Raw genomic sequence first — 18312 nt, 5'->3', positions numbered from 1 at the left:
ATCACCTCTCAGAGGTGCGCAGCCCCTCTAACACACTAAAATCATTTCTATATTTTCTCCTCAGTCTTTCTATCTCCAGGAACACTGGAGTACCTTCACTTTGACAGACATAAATAACCTACAAAAATGTCTGAGTTTTTGGTATTTGAGCTTTTTAATGACAGGGAATACAAAAGCAGGGATGGGGGGACTGCTTCCTTTAACACTTCGTGTACCTTGGCACATGATGGTGTCTTCAAGACATAGTTCTCTTTAATTTTTTTTACTACTTTACTATGTGGTCCTGAAATAAGTGAAATATCTTTGAATAACATTTCTCAATTAAAAAAAAAAAATATTCCTAAGGCATATTTAACAAACTGCGTATGGCTTGCATAATAGCTATGTGACATGAGTTTAGTGAAATTCAATTCATACATTGCTTATTATATGTTTAAAATAGTATATTTAAATCTTCTCTTTCAACTTTTCCCTCTATAATAAGGAGAAAAAAAAAAAAGAGCAGACACTAATAGTAATTCAATTATGAATCCTGCCTCTTAGATCATTAAATCTTTTTTGGCCAGACTTTCTAATATGACTTCATTTTTGAATGGTTCATACTTCATTAAGGAATGGTCAATAGATGTTCCAATTACACTGAAGATGTGCAATGAATAGTATGGAGACCACAGACCTACAGAAAGTAGGTCCTATTCCACCTGCTGACTTGTTGGACTCTGGTTCAGACTTTCATACTAATATTTATTCAAAGTACACTGACTATTTATCAATTGTCTCAGTACTTTTTATGAATTGAAATTTAAAGTATGAGCCTTTTATTTTGAGCATCAAATACCTTAAAGAATGCAAAGGAAAGCATAAAGCATTATCTGGTTTACTCTAAAGAAAATTATTATAGATTAGCATCAAAGATGAAATATCACTTACAAGGTACTCACATGTCCTTCAGTGAAATTTAAGTCTGTAAGGGTCAAAAAGATGAGCAAGACTTTGAGAGGGGTTCTGTTCAGGTATGAGTGAGTGGGTCATTGAGTCAGCAATGATATTGTATTGCTGAAGTGTCGGGGAAAACCCATTCACTCTAGGCGACCCTGCTAGAGCAGGGAGGCTGGACCAGATGACCTCCAGAGATTTCTTCCAACCTCAACCAACCAGCAATTTTGCAATTCTGTGAAATGCAGGTACATACAGGAAAATTCAACCCATGTCAAAGACAACACTAGTAGCTCAAACTGTTGAGACCAGTCAACTTGTAAGATGAATGCCACTGATTTAATTTCAGATATACACTTTTTTTTTTCTTAATAAGCTCAAAGAATCAGCATTCTCTGGTTTTGTTACAAGATATTTTAGCAGGAAATAGAGAGTTCTAACTCTTTTGTTCTCCACAAATATTTTCTGGACTATCATTAATGATCATCAGTTCACAGAATCAATACAATGTTCTGAGTTGGAAGAGATCCACAAGGATCATCAAGTCCAACTCCCATTCCTGCACAGGACAACCCACAGGTCACACCATGTGTCTGAGGGTGTTGTCCAGTCTCTTCTTGAACACTGTCAGGCTTGGGGCCATGATACCTCCCTGGGGAGCCTGTTCCAGCGCTCCACCACCCTCTGGGTGAAGAACCTTTCCCTAATGTCCAACCTAAACCTCCCCTGGCACATCTTCCTGCCATTCCTTCGGGTTCTGTCACTGTCACTAAAGAGAAGAGCTCAGTGCTTGCCCTTTGTGACGAAGCTTAATCTCCTCTTCTCCAGGCTGAACAAACCAAGTGACTTTAGCTGCTCCTCATACAGCTTCCTCTCCAAACTCTTTCATGTCCCAACTTTGTTTACTTCCCTACTTTAAAAAAAGTAATATAAGGAAATAATAATTGTATTTAAATGAAATATTGGAAGGAAAAGCATAAAATATTAAAAAAAAATCCAGTGTTATGAAGGTTATGCTCTTGAATTCAGAGACCCAGACTCTGTGGCAAGTTTTTCGAACACAGACACTCTTGTAAACTGGAGACACAGCCATAATGGAATATCTAAATTCAGAAACAATAAATAAATTATTCTCCCTCTGACCAAGGAACTCCTTGAGGCCTGTCAGAGGATAACAGCAGAAGGTCACGTATTTTATTGCTTAAATAGGCCAACCTGAACATCTCATACCAGGAGGGAGACTATTAATGTGCTGCCTGACTGGGAGAAAATTCCTGTGCCTGTATTACCAAGCAGGTACACTATAGTCTTGATTTTCTTCTCATTTGCACCTGTGAAAAAATTCAGGCTTTTGCAGTATTTTAATTTTCATTAAAAGCTATGCAAATAATGCATAGAATATTTCCCAATAATTATTTTTTAATTTATTTTTTAGTATTATACGCAGCACCTTGAAGTTATTGCATTGAAACAGAAGAAATGTCAATGAGCTGACTGTAGAGTGTTTTTCCCTTTAGTATTCTCTACTCAAAGTACTCTGCATGCTTGTCACAAGTGCTACTTAGTTTTCAAGTTTAGCTAATCATAACTGTCCTCAACTTTTGATCTTCTTACTGTGCCAAAGTTTATGATTTTGTAAAACTAATAAACCAAACCAAAATACCTGAATAGCTGGAGAAGTGTATCAGACATATAAAGCACTTTGTCTTTTAAACATGAAAGAGGGGTTGTAATAGGATAATTCATAAAATCTGTAGCAGAGAAATTAAATAAAGAGAAAAGTATTAAAGATTGCTATAAGCCAGAATCACCTAATAGCATTAAAGGAATGACCATTAGAGTCTATGAGATACTCTAAGTACCCCTCTAGGGCCTGTACAGGCTTCACTGCTTTATGGGAAGCCTTGCATCCTTTAGAGTGCAATCTTGTTAATCAGCTCTCAAGGTCACAGCTGAATGCAAAACAGCCAGGCTAAACATCTGTGGGAGATACTTATTTCTGGAAAAAATTATAGTTCTATTTATGTGTAAACGATACGCAGTTATGCAGTACGTAAGTCCAAACCTGCAAACATTCACCCTCATTGACATCACCAAAAAACCTCACATCACACTACTACACCAATCCAAATCATCAAAATTCTTTGCAGAATCAAACTCTGCAGGGTCAAATGAGAGTTGCTCAACATGCCTGCACACCCATCACAGGGTTTCCAGATTACAAGAGAAAATGCTGAAGGTGAAAGTGAGTGCCTCAACCACAGTAACGTGTCATTCTCATTCAAATCTGGGTAACTATGGGATAGGCAAGATGGGATGAATGGTAGCAGTTCAGCTTTGTTCCCTTCTTCCTCCCTTGTGTTGCCCAGTGCAGCGTCCTCTTCCACTAAAGGAGGAGGGAGAAGAAAGCAAAAAGACTGGCCAAGAGGCTAGAGCAGGGACCAAACCGCAGCTCTGATCAGCCCTTCTGTTTCTCCACTGAGCCCAGGACAGCACAATTATACAGAGTGTTTGAGTAGACTTATATTTTGCTAAGTGAACCATAACAAATTTTTGGGTATCAATATGTTGCCAGACAGTACTAAAACTTGATTTCTGAAAGTAAAGTTTCAATAAGACAATACAGGCACAACAAAAACTGTGGAGTAATTATAAGCCAATAAAAGAGTGGACAAAATACCCTATATCCAAGAAAAACAAAACAACAATTAAAAAAAAATCCAAACAGCTTTTCTGGCTTTGTTTAAATAAATCTGCCAGACAAAGAAATACAAGCAGCTGAAATAAAAATGGATCACATAGTTAAGCTGCTAAAGAAAGAAGGGGACAAACTTACCTTAGTTTGGCATTACTCAAACATCATTTGTCTTCCAAGAGAGATTCAAATTCTGAAATCTCACTGATGGAAAAGAGCTTTAAATGGCTCTTAATACCATCCCAATCTGTAATTCCTAAGAATGACCAAAGAATTCCTACTGGAGGGTGATTTAAGGGAGCAACAGTCCAAAGGTTTAAGCAGACTCAGAAAAAGAGATTAATGGTTCTGATGCAAGACAGGAATCACCAGAGTGATCGAGGCATAAGAAGGTAATCACTTCTCCCTGAGAAGCAGCTTAACAACCTTACCATCCACACCTGTAGGACCTGATAGGGACCAGTTTATACAGCTGCATTATTGTGACCATTCTTCACTTAGCATAAAAACCATGCGTATTTAGAGTCAGAATGCTTATTTGAAGGTTCTTCTACTAGGGACCATTATACTTTGAAATATGGTGAAGAAACAAAAGCTTTTAAGAAGAATCAGTTTTATTTAATACCTACTGCAGGATTTTTATTTCTTTTTAAAATGAGTCTTTTTAAACACAATTACTTTAGCTGATACACACAAAAAATATGCCCCCACAAAACTATAACTATTTTGGCGGAAATTATGTAGATAGATAGATAGATAGATAGATATACACAAGACAGAAAAGGAGCTACCTCTTGAAAACTCAGTGACAGAAGTCTTTAAAATGCCTTTCCTCTCTCCTTACTTTGGTCTTTTAAACACAAGATTAAATTACAAATGCATCGAAATGAAAAAATGACTTTCTGAAGCTGTTTTATCTTTATGTAACCAGAATGAACCACATTGCAGCTTCACCCTCTCCACATGCTTCCTTATCAGAATGTGGTCTGATTCCTTTTCAGGTATATATATCAAAAACGAATAAATATTACTTCCTTTGCCAGAAAATCTAATACAAGTCAGCCAGCTTGGAGATTCTGTAGGGAGCAAAGGCACAGTCTTGCTCATGAGTATAGTTCAAGATTGACATCAGCAACATCAACATGCCTGTGAAAAGAGGTTGGCCAGATGCAAAGAGGTCACATCTCTGGGTGCTGCAAGCTTTGCTGTACCAAGTATCTCAAGAGGCTGGTCCTGGGTTTCTTGGCAGCTGTTTGTGTGATATTGGCTCTAGTGTTCACAGAGAATGTACCTTGTGGGAGGAGGTTTGTCTGTTCTTTTTGTTGCAGTGAACAAAACAAGAAGAAAGAGGAAATGAATTTGCAATTTGAAAAATGCAAATGGCATTCTCATGCCAGAAGAGCACTGTCCCTGGTTCCTACTTTTACCAGAAATATGGGCGGATTTGTCTCTTGTGCAAAAGTGAAATAAAAATAGTGTAATTAGTAGGAGGAAAATAATTTAAGTTTAAAAACATAGTGCACTTCAAAAGAATATATATATATATATATAGAGAAGACAGCTAGACAAATGAAAAATATACCTTTACATAGGCATATAGACACATGTATGTGCATATATGTATACACATGTATTATATACAAACATATATTAAGAAATTAATCAAAGCTCCCTTTTGCTTAATAAACACATAGGAACACATAGCCTTGAAGAGCCACAGAACTGAAGCTGACTCCAGAAAGTTTTGTTAAGGTTTATAGCTGTAGAAAAACTCTGATGAGGCTCTGAAATCTTTGCACATAGCAGCAGCATTTGTGTTAACTCACGTATCCAGCAGAGTAGGCATCATCTTTCTCTTGCTATCTAGCAATGTGTGGTCTCCCAAGTAGTTTAATCACTGTTCACTAATACTAAACTCTTCCATTACCATTTCTAACCGCAATCACAGTTGATCTCCAGAGACCAAGTGTAATACAGGTCTTCTCTGCAAGAGCTGGTTCTATCAGTGTAATCGGAGAGTTGATATTAAAAAAAAAAAGACTGAAAACCATCTGATGAACAACTGTGTTTGTTTTCATCCTGCTTAATGCATTTCAGTATACGCTGATAAGGAATTAGTTTAAAATAAACATCTCAAGTGAAAATAGAAGACTTAGCATAGGAGTTTGTACCAATATAAAAATGCGTATTATAGTTGGTGCCATTTTTCTTGTAGTGTGCTTACATTCATCTGCCAGTACAAGTATCACAACCATTTACGAACTTGTACTGGGGAAAATGATCCTTCCCTTGATGGTCTCCATTTCCATCAGTCTTCAGGTGCCTTCAGGCAGCTCCCTTACTGTACCACAGACATTGCTGTACTTAACTAGAAAACCCCTATGATTTATTTCTTGTCATTTTCCAACCACATTGCAAATCAGTACCTTTTTGCACCAAATTTGTAACAGTTACTTATAAACAATTCTAATTTGACTCTGCCTATGTTTCAAGTTCCACCAGGGGACTGAATTAATTTTCATTGTCCCTGCCGGACCTTGCTCTGGATTTTTCCTTTCTAAGGAAAATTTAGTTGTGTTGATATCTTAGTTGATAACTAACTTAGTCTGTCACATCACAATTTACACTACAATGTTTACTATTATTTATTGTTATACAATGATACTGTTATTACAATAATGTAGCAGTTCAAAATTGCTAAGTAGTAAACATGTATTTAAGTTTATTAAATGAAACTTTATGCAAGGAATTTCTCCACAGAAAATCTATGAAAGATCCCTACTGGTTTCTCTTATAGAAGAAAATAAATAACATACTCTTTGAAGGCCAGCTTCAAAAATGGTCTCATCTTCAAAACCAAGCTTTAACAGCATTCAAAAAATGAGGAAGAAAGAGCTATAAATGATCGTTAACTACTAAGTGGAAAAAAAAAAGTATTTCTAGCTAGTAAATTCCATTAAAGTTCCATCAATTGATTTTGGATGATTACATGATTGTAATTCACTGAGAGCTTTGCACACTCAGATGTTTATAACTGTTGATAGAAAAATGTGTGAACTATTTTCCTTACACTAAAGTGAACTCAGTACAGCGCTATGCCAGTATATTCTACACCATAGTTTATGGAGAAATAAAAAGTAAATGTGCCAATTTATTATACATGTATAAATGAACATATTTCTCAACCCCTCCTTGTTTTTCGGGACAAAATTTTATACCCATATGCCCCAGAAATTGATACATATCAAAAATATGAATACAGAATTTTAGATTAGTATATTGCCCCTGACATCTACGGAAAGCATTATGTATACACTTTCCATCAAATTACAAACATGTTATCTTCACAAAATGTTTACTTAAATTAGGCATTTATGAAATCTGAGAACAATCCCTACTGAGGTATTGCACTGAGGAATTCAACAGCTATTAAAGACATGACCTAGGACAACAGTTACTGTTCCATATTAGATCATTAAATGACTCTATGAAGTGACAAGCAATATTTAATAAAGTACCCTGTATAACAGGTTCTCTGTCTTATGAATAGTCCTTCACAAGCTTGATTTCAGAAATTACAACCTGGTACTTTTGCCTGATACAGCTATTTTCAATTTTTCAGAAACTTCTCTAAATCAACATCATTCTGCTGTGTGCATACTTAGTCTTTTTCTTTTTCTGTCCGGTTGCTTCATTCTTTCTCTAATACTTTTACTCTTGTTTCTCTATGCTGTACATGTCTGCCACATCTTGCACAAGTACTTTTTTTTCCCTTTCCAATTCTTGATAAAGTACAATAATAAGAGTTTGACAGTACTGTTATAGCAGATGTCAATGATCTTGCTATGATTTTATGACTCAAAAATAACCTAGGAAAAATGAACCCCAGTGGAAAGCAAATGTTCGCATAACTTTTTTCTCTGTAGAACTTTATAAAGCTAAATATACAGAATATTTATTCTTCTGTATATCTAAAGCACAGTTCAATTCATTCCTGTAGATCTTACCCAAGACATAGCAGCCTAAAAGGTTTATTCAATTATCAATGCAAATCCTAACAAATTACTAACTCTTTATGACTGTCAGAAATAGATTTATTAACTCTGTTTCTTCCACATTAAACAACTGTCTTAAAAAGTCATCTTCCAAAAAATTAGACTTTAATGGATTTAGTATTCATCATTTTTCAATGCCTTTTATAAGTGTGTTTAGGAATTTACTTATTTTTGACTTCTGCCTCAATAATAGCCTACACTCTACATATTTTTCAGTTCACTGAGTTATACTAGTGGAATTCACTTCTTTCCTAATCAACAATTGATGATAATGAACTAAAAATTAATTTCTCAAAGCTAAATTCAATTAAATAGATACTCATTAGTAGCAATCAAAATTATTTTCAGTGTCCTAGAGTGAAATACTATATGAAGAATAGAGATTAAGAATAAAACAAAAACGAGAGTGGATAAAACTGAAATTGTGAAAACGAAATTGAGGAGATGTTCTGTATCTCATAAGAAGTTAGACATGTATGTTACATAAATCAATTCACAACAGAAGTAAAATTCAGTTGTGATTGTTTCAAATCCTTCCTGACTTTGATAAGCTCTTTCAGTTAACCAGAAAATTAAGGTAGTTTTCTGCCTTTCCTACTTCTGTTGATGTTCAGTTAATCAGGATAGAGTAGTTCTACCCCCAAGTAACTGTAGGGTGGCTGTGAAGGCGCCATGTCTGAGAAAGCTCGAAAGATATACTAAAAAGCACACACCTCATTTGATACCATGGACCGTCTCTCACGGATGTGTTAGATTTCAAGTCTGCCTCGATCCAGTTGAAACAATACATAACTGTAAAATGGGGGATGTAGAGTAATATTCTTCACAAAATCAGCTTCTCAGAGAAATAAAATTATTTAAGTTTAAAAGACATGTTAGTTTTTTTCAGACATGCTATTGATCCATGTATGTATATCTATATATATATATATAGATTTTTTTCTTTTTGTATATATAAAGAATTAAAATACAATGCTTTACCTGAACTATCTTTGAAAACAACTTTCACTCAATACTTTATTTCTCCATACTTGGTTTCCAAAGAACACTTATCTGTCTCCCATCTTCCATCAATAATTAATTTATGACACATTGAATGTTAGTTACTAAATGTCAACTCATTAAAAACATTAAAGCAGTGAGTTGGGTTATTTTTACTACGGCGGACTTCTCATCATTGCACTTGATTTTGTAAAATTTTCTTCAGCTGTCACATAGTCACATTCAATTATAACTACCTACTTTTAAAATATTTAAAAGAAAGTCAGAGTGAGATGGTCCAGCAGCTCCCATGTTACTGAAGTGCAAGATGAGGCAAATGGGCAGCTGCTCAGCAGTCACCAACAGCAAAAGTTCCTCCACAAGACCTTATCCTGATACTTCAGTTGAGACCTGAAAGGAACATGTCTCTGCAATTTGTTCACCTACTTCCTTCAGACCCCGGGTCTCTGCTGAGATTATAAGGTTTGCTAAACAGTATCACCTGTGATGGTGAGTTTTGAAATATGGAAAACTCTCCAGAGACAACTGGATTGTGACCTCCAATAACATTTCTCTAGGTCACTATACTGCTATCAGATAGTGATAATATTCAGCTGTTACTAACCTTGCCCTAGAGCAAAACCAACCTAGATGAAAATTCTTTGTCTTCTGTGTAAAATTATTAATTTTGAAAAGAAAGTCACAAACACCTGAATCTGCAAACATTTTTGACAAAACAGGCATTTTGTGGGCTTCCAAGTTTCTGAAATGTCTCTTTGAATAATACTTCACAAACATCTGCTACTCTGCTTTTCTTAGACATTGTAAATGAATTCTAACTTTCATATTTAACTTAAAGCACTTTCATAAAACAAAAAAATGTTCATTAGCTGACATTTTTCATTGATTACGGATATGCCAGTAGGCAAGTCCACCAAATTTTGCATGTGGGATATCTGGGTATCTGACACATTTCAGTTTTAAAACTATTAATTCATTCAAATACATTTAAAATATTAAGTCGTTGTGTCTTGCAACATGCATTAAAATACATAAGTGGGAAAAAAAAAGAAAAAACAGCTCACTGTATTAATAATGCCATAAATAAAAATGGCAAAGAAGATACAACATCTAATGTAGGGTCTACTGATAATATTCTGCAATCTGCAGGCTTCAGGTGAAACTTTAAATGAAAAATGTATTGCATCCCATATGAAGCTGTAGGCACAATTTACTGGAATAAATTCAAATTAGAAATAAAATTGACTCGTGACTATCTTAAAAACTCTTAGCAGTGGCTGTTTCAAAACCACGTAAACATACCACAAATCATATGCCTGTATATTCACAAATATATGGTTAAGTGTAAAAAAAAAAAATATATATATATATATATCAGTCAGTACTGAAAACATTCCCTTCCATTTGTCCTTCCCCTCAACTGTACACTAAGACATAGGCCAAGCAAACAAAGGATTAAGGTAAAAAAACTTCTGCACCATAAAGAAAGGAAAGTAGGCAGGTTTTGTTCTCCCAGATGCAGAGAAATGAAGTTCATGCTTTATGTTTGGCAGAGACAAGTGCAGTTGCAAAAAACCCTCCTCACTTGTCCCCTGCCAGCAAAGGAGAGGTACAATGTGACAGTACATTGACTTTGCCAATCTCTTCTTTTCTTCACAAATCTGGAGGAGCTGGAAGCTGTCTCATTCAGACAGATTTTAATAAATTCAGAGTCAAAACAGCAAAAATGGCAATGCTGCCCTGTCATTGCCATGGTGGGGCTGGTGCATACTAGTGGTTACAATTAAATGGCAAGGCTTATGTCCTAGAAGCTCCTGGTATAAAAGTTTGAGTATAAAACCCATAGTGTGTGCAACTAAAGAAATTAAGGTCACTTACTGGCATTATTAGATTTTGTTCACATTTCAAAATACCAACAAAAGTGCCAACAAAATGTTTTCTCTGCACAGTTTTGCTTGTATCAGAACTCAAATATTACAGCTGTAATATTCAGGCTACCTTAGGGGAAAAGAAAAAAAGGTCTAAACCAATTAGTAACAGTTCTCAATTTGATATTTCATTAATTTCTTCCTTTAAGTAAGTGATTCTTAAGAAATCCTATTAATTTCAGGAGCATTAAGAGAGAAAGCAGTAGACATTGTCCCTAATGGATTTAGTTAGATTTAATTCTTAACATAATCTTTTCCCACTCCTCTTTGAATTACTCAAGGTATATAAAAGACAACAGAATGTAACAGGCAGAGAAATTTGGAGCAGAGACAACATTATCAAAATAGATCAGAGAGAGGGAAAACATACTTTAAAAAAGATGAGTTGTTAAATACAGATTTAATAATTGTTTGGCATATAATGGTCTAAGGGGTAATTTTAGGATCCTGTAACCCCAGAAGTGAAGAGAAATAGCAATTGTAAGTCTAGAATAAGGTGCTACTTACTCTTGTCTTTTAATGGACACAGTTTCCATTTTGATCTCAGAAGGGAACAGCAGGTACTTGGTAAAACTCTCTTCAAATAACAGCAAAATTGACCTGAATCAGATTTGTAGGACAGCTTCTTCACTTTGAAAATGCTTACAGTTCGGATATGGATCTTTATCAGAAGCTGAATTTTGCAAATTGTTGCTTCAGCTGTAACATTTGATTCAAATAATGAAACTAAAGATTCTGGAATTATTTGTATTTCTCAGGTTTTGAACACCATGGTAGACCTGCTGCCTCATATACTTCGTGTAAAATTCACTGCTATATTCCTCCTCTGATATTTTTTCCCATTTTTTAAAAATCCAGACTGCATTAAGGGCATCTATTTACAGAAAGAAATACAGGTAAGGCAAATTATTTCAACTTTTCTAAACAATCTTTTAGACTTTAATAAAAGAAATATTTTACTTCAAAGCAATACATAAGGTTAATGTGCAATATGGGATAACAAGTAGCGGTTAATAAGGAACTTGGAACGCTTTCTATATCAACAATAATGTCATCAAAATCAAAATCGAAAACATTACATTACAAAAATCCTAATCCCTGTAAAAACATGGGAGTGTCAGTCTTCCCTTGGCAGGGAAATTCCACGAGGAAATCCACAACTGAAAATGATTCACCGATATATTTACTGAGAAGCAAATGATTCAACCCCTTACCAATCTGAAAATACTACACCATAAAAATGAAGCTCATGAGTCTCAGTCCTGCCTCTAGAGTAATGGGAATGAGTGAGTAAGCGTGATAGAGGAATGGCACAAAGTGCTGCTGGGGACAAAATTTTGTAAATTTTACTTTTTTTCTTTTTATCTTTTTTTTTTTTCAGGAAAAAAAAAAAGATTGAAAAAAGAAAAAGGCTGATTAAGAGCTAGCGAGAAGCTTAGGAGGCTCAAAGTAGTCTAACATGATCACAGTTTGAATTGATTTGGCTGAAAAGAGTTATGATGAAGACCTTATATTGCGGTTATCCTTGAAGAACTGTCAGTGTATGCACTTCTAACTCTAACCACTGGCAAAACAAAGCTCTCGCTTCAACTCCAGTATTAGGAAGTCTGAAGAGCAGAAAAACATATTACAAGATTCCATTGTCTAAAGAAAACAATACATTTTTTGTCCAAGATTATGGAGTGGGGATTTATTTGATAAAAAATTCTGATGATACAACATTAAATACTTCTCCTTCTATTTAGTGACAGCAAGCCCTATATATCATTTACACTTATGTGTATCTGTTGGAAGCTAAAAATAATGGTGCCGTTAGGAATTGTACTCTACCTAGTTTGTGAAAGATGATGTAAGGCACTTCTATTCTGCAGATTTTATTTTCACACTGTTTAACACTGCTGCTATTCCTGAGCCTGATTTATGGGTACCCTGGGGTACTCCTAACCCCCTTTGATGTTATTTCTACTCGAAACAGTTGACAAAAGCAGATCTCCCCTTGAGGATTGCACAGCTTTAGTATTTGTTTCAACTTTCAGCCATTTGCTCAACCTATTAAGAGCTTCCTCAAAGACATAAAATAGCAACCCATCACCTTGAATGCTACCAAAAAAAAACCCAAAAAAACCCCAGAAGCATAAAGGCTGCAAATTCACGCTAACTCTGCTGTAGATAAGCAGAATACATTGGAAGGCATTACACTACATGGAATACTGCCTATGGATCTAGCATAACCCTGCAAGGGTATTTGGCTCTGAAGTATTTCTCTCTGTCGGTCAGAACTGCATGAAAATATTCATATCAAATACAAACCCAAGGCAAACAGAAGGTGTGCCTAATGTAAACTTGAGAAAAAAAACTGGCAATAGGCTTAAACATTACTTCAATTTTGTAATTTTTCTATATACCATGGAGTACACTACTGCTTGAAATACAATTTTTATGAGTTCTGCACACCAAACCCATGTCGTGCCTAGAATCTTGGAGCTTAACTGCTCTGTCTATGGGGAACTAACTGTCCATGATAAATGCATGGAAACAGTCGGAGAAATGGTATATCTTGCTGCAAACAATATTTTTCAAGAAACGCATAAATAGTACCTGGTTGTCATCTTTTCCTGGTTAAGTTTTTTCAGCAAAACAAAGAAAAATGTATTTTGAAGAATAGATTCTTTTTAACTGTACTGAAGCTAATACAAAGTAATAGTTAATGTATCAAATATAGTTACTCCTCTTTTCCACCTGAATGCTACAGAATGATGAAAGCAGGTTTCACAAAATACTAAAAACTGCAGAGTACCCTGGATGCTACTTTTCAGCCGCATAGGAATATTAGAAAGTAATCGCTAGCACAAATATGCAGTCACCTAAATCTTTAACTAAAGTAAAAAGGTTATGAGTATTTGTGTAATTTCTTCAAGTTATATGCAAATATTCCAAGAACACTAAGCTGGAGAACAGAAATAGAAACTCCAAAAACTTAGCAGAGATTCCATAAGCAGCTTAAGAATTTGCAAAGACCTTTGTGCAACACTGATAATTGATTTCAATGTCCAATCTCTGGATGCTTGCAAAATGAGCTTACCTTTGACAATATTTGCAACTGAAAAAAAAATACTAAATCAGAAACAGAAACTAAAATAATTTCTTTCACAGCTTTAACTGGAGAATTATTTCATTCACTCAAAGATACACGTGAAATTATATTTTAACAACTCACAAGATTTGCCATACAAAAAAGTTAAGTACAGCAAGGTCTTCCTGGTACCTCAGTCCATGGTATCACCTACACATGTTTAATATTACAAAAAATTGAATAATATACTTTTATTACTTTAAAAATTCTTAAAGATAATCAGCATTTACTGTATGGACACATTCTCAAACTTTAGAGTTATCACAGAAATGTGTATCAATATTTTGACATAATGAGACAGAACAACTTATTTTCTTCCATTTTATTTCTGCTAGCATTGCTTAGAGAAGGGGATTTAATTTTTTTTTTTTTTACATAGGTAAACTTAACAAACACACCGTAAGTCGTCAGGAACAGACAACTTTTCCTGCAGTCTAGAAATAGCTGCTGTTTATCCCACGAAGCTCAGTTGTTAGTTCAGCAATTTTACCCCTTCAGTGTACTTGATGGTGTTCAGTGACCTCTTTTCATGCTTCCCAAGCCCTACATAGGGAATACTAGGACACCAATAACCCTTTTCCATGCCATCTTACTGCTCCAGTAAAAAGTACACTTTCACTGCAGATCTAGTTTCACCAACAAGCCTTGGGTTTCAGTTTCAAACTTATCCCAAGCTGGCTGTGATTAAGAGCCAAGCTACCTATGACAGTACTGTGTAGGATACCTGTCAGTCACTGTCAGTTGGCTTGTAATCAGGTATCGGCCACTGGCCCTCTTTCATTCAGCAGTGCAGACACACACCAGGGCTCTGCACTGCAGGAGGCCAAATCGCTCCTCTCACCCAGTTAATTGTTAGAAGGGCCAAGACAACTACTCTTAAGTAGTTTGTCTGCAGCCTTGCTGCAAAATGCTGAGGTATCAATTTGACAGAGGCTGGTATTTGGCCTTTAACCTGTACCTAGGAGCCAGTTCTGTAAATATACCACAGAGGATGCTGTCAAAATCAGCTCTTCCCAGAAGATACACCATATAAATTCAGTATAGATTTGAAGCATCCCTTACGACTTTCTCTTTTGACCAACAACTATAATTTCACTATTCAACTTGGTATACATTTTCACGTAAGGAACCACGCTGCCTGCACTGAGGCAGAGCCAAGGTACAATACAGTGTGTTTCAAGATTATGAACCAAATTTGCACTGCGCAACAATTATGGATTGGGTCCATCCTTTTGAAACACCCTGTAGTTTCATGTTGGCTAGCCATTAGAGAAGAGAAAGTGAAATAATATTGCCCACTTCCCACCCATTTAACCTTGTGCAGTTCCTACAGCCAGTACAAAAGCCCTGCTCATGGGTGGGAGGAGATTAGGAGGTGTGCAGGAGAAGAGAGGTCACTCACAAAAATCTTACGAAGCATAAAAAAGGCAAAAGACAGAATATACTCTTCATCATTTCACTGCATCCCTTGAGGTACAAGAGATGAAACCCATATCTACAGCTCCAGGACATTTGAGAAGTCAAATTCTGGCTACATAAATGTATTCATGCATTTACAATCTTTAAAACTGCAAGAAGGCTGCTGGAGTACTCTCCTGCTCACTTTTAGGATAACTGATTTCACTGCCTTCTGACATACACTTAATTCCATGGCCTGCAAGACATACTGGGTCTCAAGAGTATTCCCCTAACTTTTTAGAGAATGAAGGGGATAGAACTGCTCTGTAGACTGTTTTTATAATGTCTGCAATCTAATCCACTTCCCATGCCACAGGCTTCAGAGATCTTGCCGTAATCAAATAAAACCTGTCAGCTACTCAGGGAACAAAACTGAACTTCCATTATCTAAAAAGTATCTCTGTGCTTCATAAGGGAAGACAAACCTATTTATGAACAACCGAATCTGCTCCACAAAATAAAGACTGAAAGACTTATGTGTATGAGTAACTTCAAAGAGCCTGTTGTTCCCATCATGGATGGGATAACTAGAAATTGTTAGTGCTTTGTCAGATGCTCAGGCACCCAGATCCTACCCCGTTTCTTAGAGTACTCAGTAAGAACTCATACAAACTTTTAGAAATAAAATACTTAAAGATCACATAACAGGATCTCAGAAGGTCCTGTAAGCCATAAAAATTCTGAACAGCATGAGACCAACAGGAAGACACATCTTCTCTCCCTGTTTAGTGTATAAATTCAATAAGCTTATTCATAAATAACTTTGCCAGCTTGTGTGCTGAGCTAAAGAACTACTGAAACTTAGGTCTCCCATAGTTATTTGATGCCTTAATTTAAATTAAAAAGAATTCATATGTTTTTCTGATGTGTCAATAAACAGTCCCACTAAATTTACTACTAAAGTTTAGGAAGACAACAGTTAGTCCTGGGAACATTTTAGCTAAGCAAATCCAGAAAACCAAATCTCTCTTTCCTTCATGATTTTGCCAAAAAACAGATGAAAAAATTACAGCTTCATGAATATGGGTAAATAGGTCTGTTCTGAACATACCAGATTCAGGAAAATGTCAACATATTTATTTAAAATTTGATTTAAATAATTATAACTGGTTGCCAAGCCTAAGTAAGCATATTTATGGCTGATATTCTTCCCTCTTGTTCTTGAGAAAAGGAAAAAGCTGGGCTCAGAATGGAAACTTTGTAGTGTCCTTAATTACAGAGAAGTCAATACTGCTGCATACCTAACTAGGGACAACCTAAGTAATTCAGCAGTTACTGCCTGCAAGGTAGTCTCTGAAAGAGACACATGGCAACACTGTAATGGTGTGCATATGGGAAATGATGGACACCATACTCTTCTTCAATGTACAATTATCTTTTAATCTCTAAGACTCATTTTCTTGAGCCAAATAGTGTCAGCAGCCAATCAGCTACAATCAATGCAGCAGCACGGAAGCACAACACAATATAATTGCACTGGTTCTGGGATAGAATCAGAACAAGCATCTATTATTTCCAATAGGAAGTTCACTTCCAGGAATCCAGCTTTTCTTCCCCAAAAAGATATCTCCTAACAGTTTCAGTCAAGCTTACTGCTAACCTGTAAGATTTTTCTAAATTCTTTCTTCTATTGCAGAATGCAGACCAATCACTAGTAACGCTCATACTGTATAACATGGTGTTATTAGTTCTGAGGTTCCACCTCAAAATATCTCCTAAGCAGTAGATAAATGTGTTTCAGGTAATTCTTCACAACATTGGTAGCTGTCTTTCTTAGGCAATTGGTTTTTAACTCATGCATTTGTGAGTAATTGTATTCTTGAATGTATGTGCCCTAATACCATACAGTAAAAAGGATTATAGTATTTAAATCTGCAATAAATAAGAACAAAAGAACAGATGCATAATAAGAAGTTTTGGTTTGATTTATAAAACAAACACCAAAAAGTTCCTTTCTGCAGGAAGAGTCTGTCCCCCTCAACGCTGTGCTTTCATTAGGTGGCTCTTAAATATGGATTAGTAGCAAATATGTACACACTCCTGCCACCATCTTAAACTCTTAATATTATAGTTAGAACTTATGCAGTCAATTTTCCACCTGCAGCTCAAAGGCAGAAGAATGTAAATTGTATTCGCACCAGCAAAACAAAGAACACACCTGAAAATGTGTCCCATTTTCCACCATGATACCAGGGAAAAAAAATGCTTAAAAGGAAAACCAGCAGGAAAAAAGCTCTTTGAAAGTGATAAGTACTCTGCAGCACTGAGACTGTCCATCTCTGACACTTTTCATTGTACTTACCTAATATCTGTGCATGTTATACATGTGATACAGCGAGTATTTGTTGTAACGAGGTTCAAAGCCACAGATGTTTCACTGTCAGTGGTTGGGTGTGCTCCACATTTAAAGTAAAACTCCTGAAATATTGAAGGAGAGATAAAAAGAAGATTACATAGCTGCCGCTCACGTCCTCTCTTTATCTTAGGCTAACTGACACTTGAGACAACAGACAAATCACCACTGCTAACAGAAAAGGAGAATCACTGGGAAAGGTTTACAAGGAATCCCTTGCAAAAATACCAGTCCAGGTGTGTATTTTGTTCAGTGATTTCTCTAGCAAAGAAGATACGTACTTGCGTAATAATGTGCTACCAGTATATGACACATTCTGTGATTTTCTGGATTTATAGAAAACAAATTTCTTTACCTTGAGTTGATCTAAGTATAGTTATCAAAGACAGAATACTAAGCATTGTCACTAAGATTTAATATTTCCACTTTTTTTTGTTGTTGCTGTTACAGATGTTACTATTTTCTCAACTCTGGGATACAGAATTTTAGCTTTAAATTATTAAATGTGGCCTTACTTTTGCTGGAAATCTATGATACAATTTTGCCATCATATTAAAAGGAAGCTTTAGCTCTCTTGGGACACATTACATTTTCAACTATATACTATATTGTGTTTTAATTAAGTTGCTTTAGTCCATACTGCTCTGTATAGCCTATTAGACTGCTTTCATTAGCTTAACACTTTCTACAAAATTGTGTGCTTTGTTCTCTTTTCCACTGCACCCCAGGGAAATCCACAGCAGTCATGTTGT

The 18312-nt window shown here is 35.7% G+C and overlaps 1 protein-coding gene across 1 annotated transcript in view; it reads right to left on the bottom strand.

Annotated features, from left to right (window-relative positions):
• Positions 1-18312, bottom strand: part of PRKN (parkin RBR E3 ubiquitin protein ligase) — a 717498-nt gene that overhangs the window by 338356 nt on the left and 360830 nt on the right. The window contains exon 6 of the mRNA XM_065835898.2: positions 17510-17625. Within this exon, the coding sequence (XP_065691970.1) occupies positions 17510-17625 (116 nt within the window). The remainder of the gene's footprint in view (positions 1-17509; positions 17626-18312) is intronic.

Source organism: Patagioenas fasciata, chromosome 3 (assembly GCF_037038585.1).
Source record: "Patagioenas fasciata isolate bPatFas1 chromosome 3, bPatFas1.hap1, whole genome shotgun sequence".
Classification (NCBI taxonomy): domain Eukaryota; kingdom Metazoa; phylum Chordata; class Aves; order Columbiformes; family Columbidae; genus Patagioenas; species Patagioenas fasciata.
The sequence above is the reverse complement of the archived record's forward strand: the minus strand, read 5'-3'. Positions and strand labels throughout refer to the sequence as shown.